The 22,829-nt window shown below is 45.3% G+C and overlaps 1 protein-coding gene across 6 annotated transcripts in view; it reads left to right on the top strand.

Annotated features, from left to right (window-relative positions):
• SLC11A2 (solute carrier family 11 member 2) overlaps positions 1–22,829 on the top strand; it is a 222,310-nt gene that overhangs the window by 141,152 nt on the left and 58,329 nt on the right. For all 6 annotated transcript variants that reach the window (XM_029594945.1, XM_029594942.1, XM_029594946.1 and 3 more), the window contains 5 exons: positions 6,120–6,187; positions 8,744–8,899; positions 9,242–9,400; positions 18,942–19,028; positions 19,749–19,868. In XM_029594945.1, coding sequence (XP_029450805.1) covers positions 6,120–6,187; positions 8,744–8,899; positions 9,242–9,400; positions 18,942–19,028; positions 19,749–19,868 — 590 coding nt within the window. The remainder of the gene's footprint in view (positions 1–6,119; positions 6,188–8,743; positions 8,900–9,241; positions 9,401–18,941; positions 19,029–19,748; positions 19,869–22,829) is intronic.

Genomic DNA, 22,829 nt, shown 5'->3' with positions numbered 1-22,829 from the left:
GTATCGTTGGATTTAACGGTGGCCTATTTGCACGTCCCCAAACCTTCAGAGCATCACAAGGTTTCTGCGTTTCATGGTGCTAGAGCAGCATTTTCAGTTTCAAGCTCTTCCTTTTGGATTAGTGACAAAACCACAAACTTTCACAAAGGTTATGGTAGTGGTGGTTGCAACCCTGAGAAGGGAAGAGATTCTAGTTCTCACTTACTTGGACAACTGGTTCATTTGGGCAAATTTGAAAGTTTAAGTTGATTCAGCAGATCATGAAAATGTTGCAGTCTTTGGGCTTGGTATTAAACCTAGCAAGATCTAGTTAATGCCATCTCAGTCACTGAAGTACCTGGGGGCGAGGTTCCATACCCATGTTAGCAAGAGTTTCCTTGCCTCTGAGTGGGTGGTGGAGTTGCGGTCTCAGGTGCTTCAGCTGCTCTGGCTTTTGATGCCCAGGGTCTGATTATTGGCAGGTTCTGGGTTCTATGGTGTCTACGCTAGAATTGGTGCCAGAATTTGTTCATGTGCGAATGCTCCAGAAGGCACTTTGTCCCATTGGAATCCACTATTGGAGGAGATTTTCCTCCCTTTACCACTTCATGCAGGGTTCTAGATCTAAACTCTCATGGTGGCTGTCTCGCTCCAGTTTGGAGAGTGAAGTGGATCTGGAGGTTCCAGACTAAGTGGTGGTGACCACGGATGCCAGCCTAAAAGGTTGGGGAGCTATTTGCCAAGGGCAGATGGCTCAAGGTCCTTGATTGGCAGTGGAAGCATCCTGGTCTATCAATCATTTGGAAATGAGGGCTATGTGCAGGCCGTTGCCTTCCTTTCTTCCAAAGGTCCAAGGCAGGACAGTGAGTTTTCTCGGACCATGCAATGTCAGCATATATCAATCGACAGGGTGGGACAAATAGTTGCTTTGTGGCTCAGGAGGCCCAGGAACTGTTTGGGTGGAGCAGTATCTGGCTGGGAAAGCGGCATTGCATGTGGCCGGAGTGGACAGTGTGCAGGCGGATTATCTCAGCAGGCAGCAGTTGGATCCGGAGGAATCGGAGTGGTCCAGAGAGACCTTGGATCTCCTTCGAGCCAGGTGGGGCAGCTCCTAGCTGGGTCTGATTGTGTCATGAGACAATACCAAGGTGTGGTTCAGTTCTTCAGTTGCAGTTGAACAGTCGGGTCCAAAGTGTTCGACGCTCTGGTTCTTCCTTGGCCAGCAGAGATACTGCTTTGTGTTTCTCCCATCACCTCGTGGGCCTCATATTGTGACACATAGAGAGGCACCCAGGAAGGGTGGTTCTGGTAGCACAAGAGTGGCCGCATCGCCTGTGGTTTTTGGACCTGATTCATCTCGCAATAGACTGTTCCGTCAGATTGGCTCTCTGCAAGGGTACTTCGGCAAGGGCCTGTATTCTCAGATCAGGTGACTCGTATTTGTGTCACCTTTGTCTCGTGGTTTGGCTTTTGAGAGGAGGCGCTTAAGATTGAAAGGGTACTTGTAGCCAGTTATTGCTACCTTGCCTTAGGTTAGGAGGTCATCCACTTCCCTTGCCTGTGTCCAGGTGTGGACAGTGTTTAAGTCCTGGTGTTTGGAGGAAGATCTGGAGCCATTACTTGTAGACATTCCTCAGATTTTGGCCTTTTTGCAATGGTGCCTTCATAAAGGGACTGGTCTACAATTTGCTTTGGGTACAGATGGCAGCCTTCAGATATCTTAGAGGTAGCTTCAGAGGAGGCCATTGGCCTCTCATCCAGATGTCATATGTTCTCTGAAGAGGGCGCATCCTTTGCTTCCACTGGTTTGCAGGATGTGTCCATTGTGGAGCCTTACTTTGGTTTTGCAGATTCTCTGTGGAACTCCATTTGAGCCTTTGCAACGGATGTCTTTGCCACCAGAAAGATCGACTTCCAGGTGAGGTCCTTCAATTTGTTTGGCCCAGCAGATTTTGGAGCTTCAGGCTTTGTCCTCTAAAGATCCTTCTCTGTGGCTTATGGATGACTGGGTGTCATTGCGTTCAGTGCCTTCATTTTTTTTTTTACTGATGGTTGTCTCCTCATTTCATCTCAACCAGATGGGGGAGTGTCCGGTGTTTCCAAATTTGTTGTTGGAGGCGTCACATGCCAGGGAGCTTCTCTTATTGGATGTTCGTTGGACTCTGTTGCCATACCTTAATGTCACCAACAGTTTTTCAGCGTTCTAATTATCTGTTGGTCTTGTTCAGTGGAGCAAAGAAAGGAAGTAAGGCATCTAAAGCCATGATTGCTCATTGGTGGAAGGAATCTATTTTTTCTGCCTATCTTTGTAAAAGTCGGACGGTTCCAGAGGGGTTGTGTGCGGTCTGTACTAGGGCACAAGCAGCCTCCTGGCTTGAGTGTCAGCTGGTGTCACCAAAGGAACTCTGTAGAATGGCGATATGGTCTTCGCTGCACACTTTTACCGAGCATTACTGATTGGATTACGGAGGAGGCTGCGTTTGAAGAGAGTTTGTTACAAGAGAGTCTTTCGGGTTCCTCCCCAGTGTAGGGGAGCTTGAGTATATCCCTCTTGTCTGGACTGATCTGGGGTATGAATAGGAAGGGAAACCTGGTTCTTACTTGCTAATTTTCGTTCCTGGAATAACTGATCAGTCCAGAAGCCTGTCCCCTTGGTTGCGAAAGTCTGTGGTTGTTTTGGTTGTTTATGATGCAGAACTTACTAGGTGTGTATATGAATTTGCCTTTAGGACTGAAGGTATTCAGTTTCTTTGTTACTCTGTTCTTCCTGGAGGGGGGAAGTTGATTTGAGTTTTGAGAGTTTTCACTCTTATCTTGGCTTGGGTACAGATCAATACTGAGGGGACTGTAGGTTGCGCTCTTGGTAAGAACAAATTTTCCTATCCCCCCCTTCCTGCCCTATACCTCCTGTTTATAATCACCAAAGAGCACATGCCTCTCATCTGTGCCTAGGTAACGTGAACAGATATGGTTCCTTTTACGTACTGGAAATGTGCTGTACTAGCAGTGATACTGGACATGGTATAAGCATACAGGCCTACATGCTGATACTTGTCTGACTGAAGTTTAAGGATGGGAACATCACTAGCCAGCAGCCCTACTGCCTTCAGTCACTGCCCACCTGCTTTCTTAAGATGAAGAGGACTACCCCTGGTGGATTCTCCTGTCAGCTCTGGTAAGAAGACATGTAGTGTTTCCTGTCATATGAGAAGTATGATGTACATGCACTGTTGATGGGTCCAGTAAGTGCTGCTGGATTTAGATCATGTCTCTGCTCTGCACTAATACGTTTTTGCACATGTTACTCAGTCCAGTAACAGATGCCTTTTTATTTTATTTTATTTTTATGTTTTTCAGACCAATTTGGACCCTCTGAAGTGGCTGCTTCTGGTCCAGGGCTTGGAATGGGGCATCTTTGCTCCTGAATATTGGAGAAACAAGTCAAGGCTGACCCAGTGGCCAATGGAGGACCAACTATAGGTTATAAGGGTATGGAGAACCAACTATAGATGGAGATACAGCCAGTGAGTATTTCCTTATGTTTGTTTATCATAGCGCCTTGCTTTTTGGCTTTCAGTGGTATCTGTCTCTGTATGGATGCTAGTGTTGTACCTGTTGTGTTTTTTGTCTTCTTTTTATGTATGTCATTTGGTTCAGTTTTAATACCAGCATGTATAAAAACAAAACCCAAAACTCCCTCTGTTGTGCATACACTATGGTGTTTCATTTCTGTGCTGTGGGCATGCGTGATCTTATGTTGGTACTTGTCTTTTTGTGTGTGTGTGTTCCCTAGTTACAATATATATATATCTTCTCCTTTCTGTACATTCTCCTTTTCCATTCTTTGCTCAGGCTCATAAGAACACAAGAACATAAGTCTTGTCATACTGGGTGAGACCAAGAGTCCATCAAGCCCAGTAACCTGTTTCCAATAGTGGCCAATCCGGGTAACAAGTACCTGGCAGGGTCCCAAGGGGTAGATAGCTGCTTTATCCCAAGAAAAAGCAATGGATTTCTGCAACTCTACCTTAATAATGATTAATGGATTTTCCTCCAGGAATTTGTCCAAACCTTTTTTTAAATGCAGCTACAATAATAGCTTTCATCACGTCCTCTGGCAATGAATTCCAGAGCTTAATTATGCGTTGAGTAAAAAAACTATTTTCTCATTAGTTTTAGATGTATTACCTAAACTTCATTGTGTCCCCTGATCTTTGTGCCTTTTGAAAGAGTAAACAACCAATTAACGTTTACTTATTCCATTCTATTCATTATTTTATAGACCTCTGTCATACCTCCCCTTAGCCATCTCTTCTCCAAGCTGAAGAGTCCAACCTTCTTTAGCTTTTCTTCATAGGGGAATCATTTTGGTCGACCTTCTCTGTACCTTTTCTAATTCCCCTTTGTTTTTTGAGATGTGGTGACCAGAACTGCACACAATATTTAAGATGAGGTCTCACCATGGAACAATACAGAGGCATTATGATATTCCCTTTTTTTATTCTCCATTCCTTTCCTAATAATCCCTAGCATTCTATTTGCTTTATTGGCTGCTGCTGCACACTGAGCAGAAGATTAACGTATTATCATTAGTGTAACTAGTACCTCCTTGTATCTGAATTCCTTTCCACTTGCTAGGCAGAGCATGCAACAGCAGCCTCTGCAAAAGACTTTTGTCGTTCAGTCCAGGCTTGCCACCAGTGGATATATGCATGCATTCCCTGGAGGTATAGTTGTATGTGCTGCCATCTTTCTTGCTTTTCACCTGCTTCTTTCTCTGTCCCAGATGTACGGAGTGACTTATCTTTTTTTTTTTTCTCTTTCAGCCTCACCTTAATATACTGCTGCTATGCCTTAGGGAGGAGGAAGAGACCCACCTGATGGTGGATGGAGGACCTGCAACTTCTGCCCCACTAGCACTCCCCAACCCCACACACACCACTCTCCACCTCCCAGAAAAGGGGGAGAGAAGACTACGCTAATTTATTTTTTTTTTTTAAACAAAGGAAATACTTACGTTTTCATAAACTGTGTTTACTGTGTGTGTTACTGAATAATTTTAGTGTTGTATGGTGTGATAGTTCTGAGTGCTGAAGTGTGTGCATGAGTTTAGTGTAGGCATGAGAGAGTGAATGTGAGGATGATGTATCAATCCTGGGAAAGAATGGGCAAGGATATGTGGTTAATGTGTGTGATAGGACGCTTGGTAGGGATAGTCAAAGCAACTTTCAAAAGCAAGTGTTGTGAGGTGCTCTGTTCAAAAGCACCAAAAATGGCTCTCTTTTTTATTTTTCCATACAATGGAATCAGTGGGAAAGGAAAGAAAGGGTGGCATAGGCCAGCTCCTATGATTTTCCATAGGAGGGAAAAAAATTTGCATTATTTTTTTTCCTCAGCTAAGAAATAATGGGAGCTATATGGGCAAAGGGAGACTACCTAGTCTTACTACTGCACTGAGCAAGAGTACATTTTATTTGGGGTGGAGACCTCAAGGAAGTGAATAAAAGCCATGTATTCTCTTTTTTTTTTTTGTTACGTTTTGAGTGTTTGAAGGCATGCTGAATATCCCCTTTGGATCAGTAGATATTTGGGGAAAATCTGATACTCAAATGCTATTCACCTCATGAAGGCCCAGACCTCTAGGGGTGAACTGAGAACCATGGTTTGGCTATAGCCTTCTTTTGGGGGTTTTACTTACTTTAATTTTTTATTTCAATTTTTTTTTCCAATTTTTGCCTACAAGTGTCTGCCCTTTTTTTTTTTTTTAATAATGCTGCAGTTGCAGATTTTTTGAAAAAATATGCCTGTAAAGCTGTAGCAAGCTCAAGAGGCTTCTCTAACCTTGCAGTGTAGCCCAAAGGAATATGGAATTTTAGAAGTAGTAGTTTTACTTTCGATTCCTCAAAAGATGTCCCTGCTCCCTCTGATGGGGAATGTGCATTATCCTAGAGGGAGGGAGGCTGTTTACTTTTTTCCAATGGAAATGTTAGCATACAGCCAATATAGGGGTGGCACATTTTTCTTGGACTCTGTGAATGTTTAACGTTTTAAGACCATTTCAGGTGATGATGGGTATATACTTGTTAATCGTAAAATGTGCATCGGAATCTATTTACAGTCAACTGTACTCTCCTCCCTAGGTTTGCGAAAGCTGGAAGCTTTTTTTGGCTTTCTCATCACAATCATGGCCATTACGTTTGGATATGAGGTAATGCCGCGTCGGTGACCTGCTCTGTTTAGCAGGGATAACGAGTCCTAGTCTTTATCAAAACAGTTGCAAACTGTCGTCAGAATGCAGCCATTCAGTCTTGAGGAGTTGAGACAACCAGTATGCAGTTTTTCTGTTTTCTGAATTAAAATGGGTATTAAACCTCCTAGAGCAGGGCAGGATAAAACACATGAACTTTCTTTCACATGCCAGTCTTTCTAGATTTGGGGGAGGGGGGACCCTTTAAACATTCAACAAACCCTACATATATATATATTGCCTGGGCCAGCCTCGTAGCTCGGTGGCAGTACTGTGCCATGGGGACGAGGCTGGTTGGAGTCCTGAGGCCTGCTTCTGCTTTTCAGGTTGGCTGGAATTGGGGATGCTGCAAATGCAGCAATCAAGACCTCGGGGGGGGGGGGGGGGGGGGGCAGTCCTAGCCGTTGCTCAATAGTCATACAATTTGACTTGATCAGGCATGTAGGGTTTCCAGCTTTCCACATACTAGGACTGAGCACTTAAGGACCAGGCGGGAGGAGAGGAATGTGTATCTCCCTCCATTTGCATGAATTTGCATGTATTTTACATCCTGCAGAGTCTGTTCACAGGCAATAAATTACTACTACTACTACTACTTAACATTTCTATAGTACAACACTATATATGCAGCACTATACAAACCATACAAAAAAAACAGTCCCTGCTCAACAGAGCTTACAATCTAATAAATTGAATTAGTGAATATTTGTAGTGAATCTCCTATATCAAAACAGCACTGCCAGCACTCAGGCAGTCTTACCTATAGAACGACAATTCTTCCTATTTGTTTTGTTCATTTATTTGGTTCTTTATTAGAAAAAAAAGAGATTATAGTGATTGGGGCTGGGGTGGAAGCAGGGTTAAGGATCCAGGAAGAGGAGATTGCAGAGGAGGGAAATGAAGAAAGACTCTTTGTCTGGAGGGATAAAGGGAGGGAGGAGGATGAGAGGGAGGAAAGGATGGGGATTCTGTGAGGATAAAGAAAAGGAGGGAGGGGGCTAGAAGAAGGGTTGAGTGGGATGGAGGAGAGAGGTTCAGTATAAGAAGCAAGGGAGTACTGATGAGGGGGAAAGAGAGGACTAGGGATGAAGTGAGAAGGAAGCCACAACCACCCAATCACACCTCCATCCGCTTTGACTCTTATCCCCTCTTCCAAAGCCCCTTTCATCCCTCACTCTCCTTTTACTTTCTCCCCTACCCCCTCATTCATCCTTGTTCCCTCCTCATCACAAATCCAGGTTCACACCCAGTCTTCTTTCCCCCCCCCTCGCAAATCACTCATGCATCCTGTTCACTCCTGCGCCATCCCATTCCTCCCTCCCCACCACGATCCCTAGTTCACTTTCTCTCCCTCCTTCCCGATCACCGGTAGATTCACTCCCTTTCTTACACACACACATATACCACCCCTTGCAATTGCTAAATCATTCTGTGCCCCTAGGATCCCCTCTCTCATCCACTCATTCAGTTAAGCAGGAGGAGACGGGCAGCCTTGCAGTACCTCCTGTGCTGCCTCCTCCCCTGCCGAACCTGAGCATGGTGCTTTGAACCATGTGGTTCAAAGCACCATGCTCAGGCCTGGCAGGGGAGGAGGAGGAGGAGGCGGCATCAGAGCCACTGCCTGTTTCCTCATCCCATTTAATGGAATGAGGGAATCCTTGGGGGCGCAGCTGCACGTCTCACACTGCCACCAATTGAGTCTCCTCTGGAGCAGGTGGGCAGGACAGGAGCAATGCACTGAGTGCCATTCCTCTGCATTTTTTTTTAGGTCCCTGGTCTCTCATGGCAGTTTGGCCAGGCTTAGACAAATCTGCAGCAAAGGCCAAATTTTGCCCTAGCCGTAACCAGACATATATTACCTCTGTAACTGGAGACTGTACAATTTGGTTAAAAACCAGTCTGTCCGATCCAAAACCAGGCAGTTGGTCACCGTATAAGCATGCACATGTGCCCTTCAATCGGAAGACTACTGTAGCCATGGCTGGGCAGGGGGTGGGGAGGAACCCTGTGAAACCAAAGCATTGCAGCTCCTGTAGGAGCTTGTTCAATTTGCGCTAGAAGCCCAAAGGGCCAGAAAAAAAAAAAATCAAAGTCAAGTGGAAGCTGCTAGGTCAAGAAAAATGTTAATCTGCAAGGAATTGCTGGGTAAAAATAGGTAACTGAAGTCCTAATTTTGGGACTGGATTTGGGAGGGTGCCACTGGCTCCTGAAGGGTGGGCCAGTGACCAGAGGAGAAAGCAGGATCAGAGACGTGGTCTTCACTTTTCCCTATCCCAGCTCTCTCCCACTCCCAGGGAAACTGCTGGGGGCCCAATCGTAGACAGCCACCATGCTAGGAATGCATGGTGGTTGTAGGCTGTAAGCTGGGTTTTCGAAAAAACCTCTTTAATTACCACAGTCGTCTCTGCTCCGGCCTGCGGATAGCTCTGCCTCATATTAGTTGATGTCCTATGTCTTTCACCATGCCATTGCAGAAATGTTACGATATCAACATCTGTTTATTTCCTCTCTTTGCAGTACATTAGAGTGAGACCAGACCAGGGCCAGCTGCTAAAAGGCATGTTTGTTCCATACTGTGAAGGCTGTGGGCCCCCTCAGCTGGAGCAGGCTGTGGGGATCGTGGGAGCTGTTATAATGCCTCACAACATGTACCTCCATTCAGCACTGGTTAAGGTAAAGCAAATGCTGGTAACCATTTCATTTTACCTTTTTATTTTGTTTATGCTTCAATGCAAGTCTTTTCACCTCATGTTTTCCTATGCTGCTCTTGTTGGAGAACAATCCTTTATATCTTCTCATCCTAGTCCCCTCCTTATCTGGTTGTCAGAGAGCCACCATACATAATCCTTCTCCTTACTGATTCTCCTCCATCTCTCAGCAGAGAGCCATCAAGCATAGCCTAACGCATCCATTCTCATCCAGCTCTTATCAGGGAGCTATCTTGCCCAGTGGCTCTCATTATCCTCTTCAGTTATCTGCCACACTGATGTTAAACTTGTCTTTTTTTTTTTCCAGTCTAGAGAAGTGAACCGTGCAAACAAGAAGGAAGTGAGAGAAGCCAATAAGTATTTCTTCATCGAGTCCAGCATTGCTCTCTTTGTGTCTTTCATCATCAATGTCTTCGTAGTCTCTGTGTTTGCTGAAGCATTTTTTGGCCAGACAAACAATCAAGTGGTAAGTCTCAGGAGTGCTGTTAGCACAACTGCAGTGGCATGGACAATATAGTTGTAAACTGCATTTCCCTGTACAAACCCGGATCAGTCCAGACTGCTGGGTTTTGCCTCCCTTCCAGCAGATGGAGACAGAGAAAAACTTGAAGGCACCCTCTAATATACCGGTGTGCCACCTACGATCCCTTCAGTATTTCTCTGTCTCCAGCAGATGAAGCTGGCAGAACCTGCGGTCCTGGTAGTTTAGCTAGTTCTGGGGGGGGGGGGGGGGAGAGAGAGAAAGCAGCAGCTCAATCTTCAGGTACCTATGGTTAGACCAAAGTGGCTTCTTTAAGGAAAAAAAAAACCCCAAAAAGAGCAGTGAGCACATTGCCTCCCGGTGAGAAGTCAGCGAGGCTTCTTCCCTGGTTGCAGGATCGGCTGCGGGGGAGTTTTTTCCTTCTACATCTGTACAGCTGTTTACCTGGAGCATTTACTGGTGAGTGACTGGGGGGGATTTACCGGTGGGCCGGTCCCTCCCCCTTGGCCCAGAGTCGGCAGGTCCTTGTCCTCTGGTGAGACCTTCTACCGCGTGAGTCGTGGTGTCTGTGATTAAAAAAAAAAAAAAAAGTTTTAAACTACGGTCTCTCGGGCTCCAGTGGGGATTTTAGTGGCTTTCCTCTGCCTACCGCACCTCGGCGATGCCGAGTGCATTGCGTTGTCGCCTGTGGGGAGTCTGCAGTGCAGTTCTCCCACGAGAGCCTCTGCTCCCAGTGCATTCTCGGGGGAGAGGGCTCTTCGGGCTCTAAGGATGGTGCTAAGGGAACAACCTCAGCGAGGCCCCGTGGTGCAGGTAAGCCGTCGCATGGTCGGGGGAATCGGCCTGCTTCGTTCCTGCGGAGTGTGGGAACAGCAGCCATTTTGGGAGCCTTTGATGCTGTACCCAATATCGCGGCAGGGGGAGGGGATTCCCCTCCCCATGCGCTTTCTCCACACAATTGGGAGTCCTGGGTCCCCTCAGGGCTCAAGGCCAGCTTCTCTTGTGCTCCCCCGCGGTGGAGCTTAAAGAACCAGTCTTCTTTTTACGCAGATTTTGTATTACTTATGCATAAGGCTTATTTAGCTAGCCTTGTGCCTTCTGGGGAGCTGGATCCGGGTCTTCCGAGACCAGCTCCTCTTTCCGCGAAGTTCCCTTGCCCGGATCCTCCAGAGGTATCAAGGATCCGGGGCCTTCAGGGAGTGGCAGGGTTTAGTGAGCCCACCACAGCGGGAGACTCTGCAGCTGCGGACCCTTTACAGGCGGACGTGGATGGGGATGCGGAGCGGACAGCCCCTGTTGAAGGTGATCCTAGTGTCCTCCGTTTGTTTCGTCAAGATGAATTGGAACCACTGATTCCGTATGTCCTGTTGGAGCTGGGGATTCAAATCCCTCCAGCGGCCTCTGTTCCAGATTCGGTGGACCCAGTCCTTTCAGGCCTTCGCCCCCGACTAAGACTTTTCCTTTTCATCCCAAGTTGCTGCAGCTCATGTTCAACGAGTGGGATGCCCCGGAGGCGAGCTTGTGTGTGGGACGCGCTATGGATAAATTGAATCGCTCCCAGAAGATTCTCTGGAGCTCCTCAGGGTCCCCAAGGTAGACGCAACTGTGTCCACGGTTACAAAGCATACCACGATTCCAGTGGCTGGGGTGGCTGCCCTTAAGGATCCCCAGGGTAGAAAGCTCGAGGTCCACTTGAAAAGAATTTCGAGGTGTCTGCCCTTGGTGCCAGGGCGGCTGTCTGCAGCAGTTTGATGCAGCGAGTGAATCTGCAATGGGTGCAACAATTGCTTAGTGCCCGGGAACTTTCCCTGGAGGAGGCGGAGCAGGTAGATTGTCTGGAGGCAGTGGTAGCATATGGGGCCGATGCCTTATATGATCTCTTCCATACTTCGTCCCATACTATGGCCTCGGCAGTGTCGGCTCGGAGGCTTTTGTGGCTCTGTAACTGGTCGGCTGATGTTTCTTCTAAGTCTCAGTTAGGGGCACTTCCTTTTCGGGATAAATTCCTGTTTGGAGATGATTTGGAACAGCTTATTAAATCTTTAGGAGATAAGGTGTACGAGCTTCCCGAGGACAGGCCTAAGTCTTCAAAGCCTTTTGGGCCTTTGCGTGGTCAGCGCCGGTTTCGTCAGACCAGACCTTCGGGAAGGCCCCAGGCTTGGGCTCATTCCTTTCATGGCAGTCGGCCCGCCCATGATGGAGTCCATCCAGGTTCGGCAGGTGCTAAGTCCTCACAATGAGAAAGCCGGCCCATTCCTCTGTCCCAGTGATAGGGGGTTGGCTCTCCCTATTCTACGAGGAGTGGGTCAAAATAACGTCGGACTGGTGGGTTCTAAGCATAATAGAATATGGCTACATGTTAGATTTTGCTCGTCCCCTGCGAGACCTGTTTCTCGTCTCTCCCTGCGGATCTCTGCAGAAGCGGCGCATCATAGCTCAAACCTTTTGACGGTTGGAGGACCTGGGGGCGGTCGTTCCAGTTCCACCAGACGAGCACTGGACCGGGAGGTATTCGATTTATTTCATGGTCCCCAAGAAGGAAGGCTCTTTTCGTTCGATCCTGGACCTGAAAGAGCCCTCCGGGTGCCCCTCTTTCACAAGGAGAGACTGCATTTGGTGATAGCGGCTGTACGCAGAGGAGAGTTTCTGGCCTCGCTGGTCTTGACGGAGGCATACCTTCACATTATAATTCACAAGGATCATCAGAGGTTTCTGTGCTTCATGGTTCTAGGCAAACAACATCAGTTTCAAGCCCTTCCATTCGGGCTAGCAACTGTTCCCCACACGTTTACGAAGGTGGTGGTGGTAGCGGCGGCCCTTTGGCAGGAAGGCATCCTGGTTCACCCATATTGGACGATTGGCTGATTTGAGAAAAGTCTGAGCACCTTTGCAGGTTAGTGATAGACAGAGTGGTGCAGAGCCTTCATTCTCTAGTTTGGGTCATCCACCCCGCCAAGAGTCACTTGTCTCCCATCAAGTTCTGGATTGTTTGGGGTGGGAGGGGGGGGGCGCTTCAATACCCAGATGGGGAAAGTCTTCCTCATGCAGGAGCGGATTGACAAGCTGATGTCGCAGGTTCGTCGTATCCTGTCCCTGCAAGTGCCCAAGGTGTGGGACTACTTGCAGGTGCTTGGTTCTATAGTGTCTACAATGGAGTTGGTTCCTTGGGCTTTTGCTCATATGAGGCAGTTACAAAGGGCATTGCTTTTCCGTTGGGAAACCAAGTCAGAGTTTGGGATTCCCTTGCCCCTTCAGGAGCCATCCAAGTCCAGCCTGGATTGGTCGTTGATCCCTGAAAATTTAATTCGGGGAGTGGAGCTGGAAGTGCCGCAGTGGGTGATCATGACGACAGATGGCAGTCTCTTTGGTTGGGGGGCAGTTTCCCAGTCTTTTGCAGCACAAGGTCAGTGGATGCAGCAGGAAGCGCAGTGGTCCATCAATCGTCTGGAAACCAGGGCAGTGTGGCTAACTTTGCTGAAGTTTCTTCCTCTCATTCGTCATCAGTCAGTAAGGATTTTGTCCGACCAATGCGATGACAGTGGCATATATCAATCGTCAAGGGGTAACGAAAAGCCAGCCAGTGGCCTTGGAGGTGGACAAGCTGATGGTCTGGGTGGAAAGAAATTGTGCCCGATTGACGGCCTCGCACCTAGCTGGGATAGACAATGTGCAGGTGGACTTCTTAAGTCAGCAGCAGTTAGAGCCCGGAGAGTGGGAGCTATCTGAGGAGGCGATGAGGCTTGTGATTCGTCAGTGGGGCGTTCCCCATCTGGATTTGATGGCGACTTGGTTGAATGCGAAAGCAGCTTGATTCTTCAGTCGCAGAAGGAATGGATGTCCTTGTGCTTCTGTGGCCCCGCGACATTATGCTCTATGTCTTTCCTCCCTGGCCGCTAGTGGGCAAGGTCATGAGACGAATAGAGTCCCATCCAGGCTCGGTCATCCTCGTAGCTCTGGCGTGGCCTCAGAGGCCATGGTTCACAGATCTGGTCAACTTGGCGGTGGATGGTCCGCTTCATTCAATTTCCGAATCTTCTAAGGCAAGGTCCAGTATTTTTCGACCAGGTGGCTCGCTTTTTTCTAGCGGCCTGGCTTATGAAAGGCAGCAGTTAAGAATGAAGGGTTATCTGGACGCAGTCATTTCCACCCTTTTGAGAGCGTATAAGACCTCTACTTTGCTTACGTGTGTTAGGGTCTGGAAGGTGTTTGATTCTTGGTGTACCAGCCTGGATGTTGCCCCGTGCCTTTCTTGTTCATATACTTGCTTTCTTATAGGAGAGGTTGAAGAAAGGTCTGGTGTACAGTTCTCTCAGGGTCCAGATTGCAGCCCTGGGCTGTTTAAGGGGAAAAATTGATGGAGTGTCCCTCGTGGCTCATCCAGACGTAGCGCGTTTTCTGAGGGGTGCTAAGCACTTGAGGCCTCCAGTCTAACCGGTGTGTCCTTCTTTTAGAGTCTGAACCTGGTTCTTCGTAGGTTGTGCAATCTTCCTTTTGAGCCCCTCAAGCGGGCCACTTTGAAGGACCTAACGCTCAAGACGGTCTTCCTAGTGGCTATCTGCTCGGCGAGGCGAATATCTGAACTTCAAGCGCTGTCCTATTGGGAACCCTTTCTTTGGTTTTCAGATTCGGGGGTGTCGCTCAGAACCGTACTGTCCTTTCTACGAAAGTAGTGTCTACCTTCCACTTGAATTAGTTGGTGGAGTTGCCAGCTTTTCTGGATTTGGATTCTGGGTCTCCTCAAGCTCACGACTTGAGAAAGTTGGATGTCCGGCAGGTACTCCTCCGATATTTGGAGGTTACTAATCACTTCAAGTTTTCGAACCATCTCTTTGTCCTTTTAGAGCGGTCCTAAGAAATGACATAAGGCATCCAAGGCTACTATTGCCTGTTGGTTAAAGGAAGCGATCACTTCAACTTATATATTGTCATGGCCGGGCAATGCCAGATGGTCTAAAAGCTCATTCGATCTGCTCTCAAGCTGAATCTTGGGCAGAGAGTCAGCTGGTCTCGCCTCAGGAGATCTGTAGAGTGGCGTGCACACTTTTGCTAAGCATTACCGGTTAGACGTCCTGGCCCCGGATGTCAACTGTTTTGGCAGCAGTGTTCTTCGAGCGGGACTCTCCAGGCCCCACCCCATGTAGGGCAGCTTGGGTACATCCCAGCAGTCTGGACTGATCCTGGTATATACAGGGAAAGGAAAATTGGTTCTTACCTGCTAATTTTCGTTCCTGTAGTACCATGGATCAGTCCAGACGCCCGCCCAGGGAGGAAGACATGTTTAACGAGGGAGAGTCCGTTCAAATTAATCTTTTAGCTACAGACTATGTGAATAAGCTCAATTTAATGAGTTCAATTCCAGAGTGCTCATGTCATATACATAGATTTTTGGTCACATTCCTTTTCCACAGTTTTGATCTAACCATTGGATTGAGATGTGAGGTTTTGGTTGCATAGTTCATCAGTTCTTTATCTGCTTTGATACTGTTTATACTGAAGGGATCACAGGTGGCACACCAGTATATTAGAGGGTGCCCTTCAAGTTTTTCTCTGTCTCCATCTGCTGGAAGGGAAGCAAAACCCAGCAGTCTGGACTGATCGGTGGTACTACAGGAACGAAAATTAGCAGGTAAGAACCAATTTTCCTTTCAGAGTCCTTTATCCCTGACTCTTTTTTTTATTGTCTGAAATAAATTATAAAAGGCCATGCAATATGACTTGTTAATGCAAATAACCACTCTAGAGCTCGCACAGGGACAGAAAACGCACTAGCCTCATTTTAATTGCTTGAATTTCTTAGCAATGAAAATATCTTTGCAATCCCACTGATGGTGTTAAGCTGGGCAGAAGTAGTAGGCCCAAGCTGCATATATGTGAGAAGTGCATGCTGATTAGCCAAAGCTGTTGGCTGTGGAGTTACAGCAGATATATAGTAGACGGGTAGATTTTAGGATGACATACGTATTCCATGTCATTAGAGACAGTCTGAATGCCATTGTATCCATGGACTTGTATTTCCTTTTTTTCTGTAAGAAAAACAGTACCCCAGGTGTAGTGATGAAATGGAGCAAAACAAACAGAATCCACCTATTCCCAGTTTCATGAGTCACCCTAGTAAAGTGGATCACCAGTTTTGATGAAAGTTGTACGGCTGTCACTTTCACTGATCATTCATGGAAATTGATTACTGTCCTCTTATAAAATATAGGAAACTTCCAGGGAAAAGCCAAAATTATTTTTAATTGTAGCAATTCTTTTATGTGTTTGCATACATGGCAAGAAGCTGAAAAGAGATGGCTGGACAGTAGGCCTTGCCTAAGGGATTATGTAGCTAGCTTACAGTATACAATTTGAGAGACTGGAGCAAGAAAAATGAAAATTCCCAAATGTTTTCATATGAATGAAACCTTTTTGCCTTTTTTTTCTTGTGGTCAATAAGAAAACATTTCTAAAACGTGTTTACAGCATCTTCAGATTAACATTTACATTGCTTATCTATAGGTGACTGAGAAATTTTGCCATTTTGCTCTGTGGAAAAAATATAACCCAAGTCATGTAGTTTTTATATATGTTTGAATGTACAATGCCATGGAAAAGTCATCACCCTTCTACATTTTTCACATTCTGCTATCCAAAAAATACAAATCAAAGTACTTCAAGTAGTTTGTTCATTCATGATTAAAGTGTATGTCGTGTAGATCAGTGAAACAATTATAGAATATTCCAAAATTAATTAAGAATGAAAAAGTATTGATTGCTATGACAAAGGGTGTGAAGATCTATGCAAACTTAGCTCCAGTTCAAAAAATTGCCTTAACAAGGCCCATAATATTTTTTTCCCTTAACATGATATTTGTATTGTGTTATCTTCAATTCAATTTAGAACTTGTATTATCCCACAGCACCATTATAGTATTATATTCAAGTTTGTTATATTGTTGTTTCGTAAATGATAATATTACCACAATATCATTATGGTTTGTTAAACATTCTCCTTATGGATGGTCCACGATCGATACAGCCTGTTTGCTGTTAATCCTCTTATATGTAATTAATATTTACTAATTCTGTTATTTGTAAAGCATTGTTGCTAATTTATTGTTAATTGTAAACCGCGGTGATGTATATTTTACGTACTGCGGTATATAAAAACCTCTAAATAAATAAATAATAAGTGAGGAATCTCCTATGTACAATCAATCACAATAGTTGAGCTGATTCAAATTTACCTGGATGAAGAATTGTGCTTCTATTCTATGAAGTGAATTTGAAGCAAAAATTAAAACATGCCAAACAAGGAGCTGCTGAAAGAACTCTGGGATAACTTTATTCAATGGTACTGATTGAGGGAAGACTATAAAAGACACAGCTGCAATCAGGCTGTCCCTCCAAAGTCAGAAGCAATGGGTTGAAAGTGCTGCGGAAGATTGCTTTAAAAGAACTACAAAGGTCTCTGGCTGAAAAACAGTCAACATTTTCCCCATTTTCAGGATTATGCCACAAACATGGCCTGCATGGGAGGGTGACAAGAAGGATCCTGAAGAAAAGATGTGGAAAGAAACAATGAGGGAGCACTGCATGCATATGGGAGAAGGATTTGTGGTCTGATGAGACCAAAGTGAAACTTTTTAGTCTCAATGATAAAGTGATGTGTGTGTGTGTGTGTGTGTGGTGTAAAACCCAGGACATCATCCTGTTAAAACCATCCTTAAAGTATGGTGGTAGTAGCATTGTGTTGTGGGGATGCTTTGCAGCAGCAGGGACAGGGAAGACTGTGAAGATAGAGGGAAAGATGGATGATGCAAAGTACATGCAGATCCTGGAAGAAAACCTGTTCCAAGCTGCCCCAGACCAAGGACTGGGGAGAAGATTCACCTTTCAGCAGAGCAGTGATCCTAAGCACTAGTAAAAGCTACAATGGCGTGGCTCAGCAAGATGAAAGTGAATATCCTTGAATGGCTCAATCAAGGTCCAGACCTGAATCCATTAGAAAATCTGTGGCAAGACTTGAAGACTGCAGTCTACAGCTGATCTACAGCCACTTTAAAAGAGTTTGAGCTCTTCTGCCAAGAATGGGGAAAAAACGGTGTCATCCTGCACTGCGAAGTTGGTAGATACTTTATCCTAAATGACTTATGGCTGCTGGTGCTGAAAAAAGGGGCCAAAAGGTATGAAGGCTTTAATGTAATAAAGACTTTGTTTTTTTGTGTTTTGTTCTTAAATTATTTTTGGAATATTTCTGTAAGGAGAAATTAATTCGTACCTGAGTTCCTTTCCTTGAACCCAGCCAGGCGTGTCAAGACACATGGGTTTATACTTCCCAAACAGCAGGTGGATATAGACTGACTAGCTGATGTCACCCTATATAGGCCCCCAGACTAACTTCAGCCTGCCAGTATACTATATAAGAAGTCAAAATAAAAAATTTTAATACATTAAACCTTTCTCTCACCTTCTATGCAAAAACCAGAAGGTTTCCAAGGGAGAAAAAGTAGAAAAAAAGAAACAGAGCGGACATATCCTGCATTCCTAGACAAGGTTTATTACTTTTAATAACCATCGTGCTGACTAGCATGCACAAGCGATTATTTTGAAAATGAATCGGGAGAATAATACATGGCAGAGCACGGAGGGACCTGTTAGCTAATGCTACAGTGGTGGCATGCGTTTTTCCCAAGGGCCCCAGGTGTTGGCATGTGGAAAAAAAGGTAGATCTACTGTTAGATTGGGGGCAGAAGCATATAAAAGGGGGTTTCACTGGCTGGACTCAAACTATTAATTAAAAATTAATTTCTCCTTCCTCTTCATCTAGCCAGACCAGTCCAGTCACCTTGAATGTCCCTAAGATATCCCTCTACTAGGTGGGACACTGCCTAGTCTGTTCTCTAGACTTCTGAACCAAAGGGAAGCCCCTTCCCTAGTACAAAGGTAAAAGTGATAGTGCTTTGAAGAAATATGCAAGGAAGACCAGTTCTCTGCTCTGCAAATATGCAAAGGTGACACCAGGGTAAATTCTGCTCATGAAAGCTGCCTGTGCCTGGCAGTACAAGACATTCACTTCAGGAGCTGTCATTCAAATTTTCTGTCTTCTTCACTTGGCCTAACCAGGCTGCTGCTCGTAGCACCAGGATGCTTACCTGCTATCTGCTGGAGACAAAATACTGGCAGACCGAGGTCAGCACAGGAACCTATATAGAGTGATGTAAGCAAGCCTGTTAGTCTGTCTCCATCTACTGGTTGAGAGGCATAAACATGTCTGCACTGGATGAAGAGGAATTGTTCTTTCACAATGAAAAGTAGTAGTATGTGTTTGTGTAGATCAGTGAAACAAATTAATGCGTTTTAATTTGCATTTTTTAGACAGAGTATGAAAGATGTACAGAGGTTTGAAGACTCGTGCAAGGCCCTGAGTAGAACTCATCAAAATAGAACCTGATTAAGATAGATATATGAATTTTATCTCATGTATTTGTGCCTTGTTTTACCACAAAATATATTTTTTGTAAACATTCATATCTTTCCTTTCTAGCATGAAGTTTGTGTGAATCATAGCAGTCCCCATTCAAATCTGTTCCCAAATGATACTAAGACACTGGAAGTGGATATTTATAAAGGGGTGAGTGTTAGCAGACTGCCTGAGATGGATGCTCTTGTCTTTACTGTAATTGTGGTTGTATTCTCTTCTTTAGCACATGATCAAAGGGTGGATATGAGAGCGGGAAAGGTCTGAGCACAGAGCCTGGGGCTTTGGTTGGGAAGGACAACCATTTATTTATTAGAAAGCTCTTTAAATCCTTATTAAAATTGAATTTTAAGATATTTAAGACCTGATTCACTGAAGTCTGTTTTTTGTTTTTTCTCCCATTTCACTCTATGGAGAAATACTTTGAATCGGACTCTTGGAGATCAAAAGGAAAATACATCACTAAAGGCCCAACATAGGGAAAACCCCTTTCTCAGGCTATAGATGGTGCATTATCCACAGTCATAATCTTTGCCAGTTTGGGGACACGTGTGCACAACCTGATCCCTAGAGGATACTTGAAAAATACTGAAGTATAATAAAATTCCTTATATTCAAAGCTTGATTAGGAGGATATTCAAGCCACTTAAAACCACATCCTTCTCGTACATGCCCATATATGCCATTAAGCAGCATTTTATTTAGCAAAATTATACTAAGCACTCTCCCTGAAGAGCAATGGAGCTTTGAGGCATGTGCAAAAGCCTCATTGGGAAGCTTGTTAAACTAGTAAGGACCTTCACACTAGGCAAGTATTAATAACATAGAGGATCAGAATTGTCTTCTGATGTGCTTCTTGTTCTTGAATTGCAGGGTGTTGTCCTCGGGTGTTATTTTGGTCCTGCTGCTCTCTATATTTGGGCTGTGGGCATACTTGCAGCCGGGCAGAGTTCAACGATGACTGGCACCTACTCTGGCCAGTTTGTAATGGAGGTATGTATCTGCAAGCAGTCACCTGCACTGACTTAGCAGGGGCTGAATATGGAGAGTTCGTTTCCCGGGTCATTAGGCTAGTGATCTGGAAAAACTTACTGGCAAATAGAAAAAAGTGGTTTCCCACATATGCCATGGACAGCAAGAAAATGTTTCTATTTATTAAAACTTGCTAGTTTCCACCTTCCCTGATTGCCAATGAATGTTCTTCTTTTACCCTTGAGATCGCTGTCCTAGCTTTCCCTGTAATTGTGGCTTCTGTTTAGTACCTGTTCTCAGTACCCTTGCTATCTCAGTATTTAGCCCTTTTTTCCAGCCTTGGTGTTACTTTAATAGTGCAACTCTAGTCCCCCAAAGTCTTTCTGAAGTTTTGACCAACTGGGTTGGTGATCCTTCAATTTCTGCTGGTCCAGGTCAATGGTGGTCGTGAGCCACTGTTACATTTGTCCCCTGTTTAGATCTGTTGGTGAATATATGACTGTCTTTCTGTTTCCTCTCGCATGCCTTTGGTTTATTGAATCTGTTTCTAAAGGCAGTTTTCATTGGCCTGCCATTATTACTGTGGCATATTTTTGCCAAGGAATTATTTGATAGCAATTTTGAGGTCAATATTCAGTCACTGGCCAGATTGCTAAGTTAGCTGGATAAACTTATCCAGCTAACTTTGGAGAGTTATTCAGTGGTGCAGCCACACTGTTAAATATAGCTATCTCTAAAGTAGTTTATCCAGCTAACTTTAGTTCTCTTTTGACAAGCAGGGAATTATCTATGACAAATGGATGATGTCATCTGATGGTGCTAAACAGACCTCTCTCTGGGGCCAATGCAGTATAATGTGCTCAGCGTAGTACACAGCTTGACGCGCGTTTTGGACATGTTAGAATAACTCCCAATGCAATAATGGGATTAGCATGTCCAAATCCGCGTAGCTAATAGCGCTCAACACGTAAATGCCATGCAGATGAGGCTGTTAGCTGTTACCCCCATGCAAAACATTTCCACGTGCCCAACGCACACAATTTAACTTGCAAAAATGAATGGCAGCCTCACAAAAAAAAACAGAAAATGCTGCTTTTCTGTGGTTCCTCCTACTTAATATAGTCGCAATACTAAGTAGGAGGAACCACAGAAAGCATTAGGAAAAAGTCTTGGCGGCCAGGTTAGGAAAACGGATGCTCAATTTACGAGTGTCCATTTTCCTAACCCGCGCACATCCATCTCTCCTGGGCACCCAATGACAAGGACACGCTAGGGAGGTCCATTTGACCCCTAGCGCATCCTTTTTAGTGCAGCACCTCATTAACATTAAATCACGTACTAGGAAAGGTGGATGGGCACGTGTTAGGAAAACAGATGCTCAAAACAAGCACCTGTTTTCTACGTGCTCGTATTGCGTTGGCCCTTCTGTTCATAAAGCTCATGCTCTACTGAGCATATGTGAAAGTTCTGCTCGGGTGTTGCCTCGTGAGCCCCTCAGCCTTTTTTTTTTTTTTTTTTTTATCAAAGTTACAGCACAGACGTGAACCCTTTTCTATTTTTCTTGATTCATTTTATTAACTTTTTGGCATTTTCTTAATTTTTTCATCTCTTTATATTGCCATACTGCCTTGGCAGCCTCCAAAATAGCACTTTTCAATATCTCTTTTCTAAATAAATAAATCCAGTCCCAAGAAGGTTGCCTTCAGTGGCTTTAAGGGATTGCATATGTAGCAAGAAAATGTCTATCACCAATGGCCACAACATCTGTTACCGGTGTCTTTGGCTCACCCATGATTCACCCAACTGCTATCATTGCAGCTACTTGTCTGTGATCCAGAGCCTGTAGATGGAGTACTTGAGCAGGAGCCCCTCAAACAGGCCTGCCCAGCCACCAAAGAGCAGACCTTAGGCTCCTCCATCTCGTCAGAGTTGAGTGAACAGTGAAAGCACCGCTCTTAGGTGTTGACGAGCCCTTCCTCAGACACCACAGAGCTCAGTGCTAGGCAAAAAGAAGCACCACACATCTCAGCTGGTGGTGCAATCTGCACAGACGAGGCTGCATCAAACCCCAGTGCCTATAGTGCTGTCCACGCAACACTCTTACATGAGCTTCTGCACCTCAATGCCTCTCTTATCGGCACTGTTAGGCATTACATGGATCGACACTGTCTAAGCACTAATCTTCTGTGCTCCAGATGCAGCTGTTTCTTAAACCAGAATAACTCTCCCTGATCCTATCTGTGCATTCTGGCAAGATAGACGTAGCGGAAGAGGGCATGCTCCACTTTACCGCTTCCTTTTTCCAGGACTATGTTACCATTGAAACTCTGGAACAAGGGCTTCATCTAGAGATGCCAGTAGTGGCCTTGATCGCCATACATACTTTGGGATAGCTGTTACAAAAGCCAGAGGGACTTCAAGAAGAACCTTTTCGATTTTCAGTTGTTCTACCCCCTCAAAGCCTGGCAGAAAACACGACATCCTTAGATCAAGTGGCAGAATGTCTTTGCATTCCTGCTGGCTGAGGACAAGAGGACACTCTTCAATCTCTTCTCTCCAGAGTGGCTGATTTGCTTCCTCAAGAGAGAGTTCCTTTTGCTCCAGAGCCCAGGAACAACACATCAGATTCCCTGAAATCAGATTCTAGCCTTTGCCATTCTCTCACATCAGAGCCCAGCTAATCAGAGAATGTTCCTCAGGAATACTCCCCTTCGAGACCATTGAGGACACCACCTCAGTTCCCTTCTTCATTATTGGGGTCCTGGGTCAGTGTCCCTTCTCTCCTCCAGTCAGAAGGATCAAGGAGAATTCCTTCAGACTCCCTACCTGAGCCTCCAGAGCACTTGTCACCACCCAAGGATATCTCCTATTCCAGATTTCTGGAAAAGTTGGGTAAAGCACTGGGAGTCGGTCTGTAAGGACACAGACTCTCTTATGGAAGTCTTCGGCCTTTTGATCCTAGATACTCCTGTGAAACCTGTA

This window comes from Rhinatrema bivittatum, chromosome 3 (assembly GCF_901001135.1).
Source record: "Rhinatrema bivittatum chromosome 3, aRhiBiv1.1, whole genome shotgun sequence".
NCBI lineage: Eukaryota > Metazoa > Chordata > Amphibia > Gymnophiona > Rhinatrematidae > Rhinatrema > Rhinatrema bivittatum.
The sequence above is the reverse complement of the archived record's forward strand: the minus strand, read 5'-3'. Positions and strand labels throughout refer to the sequence as shown.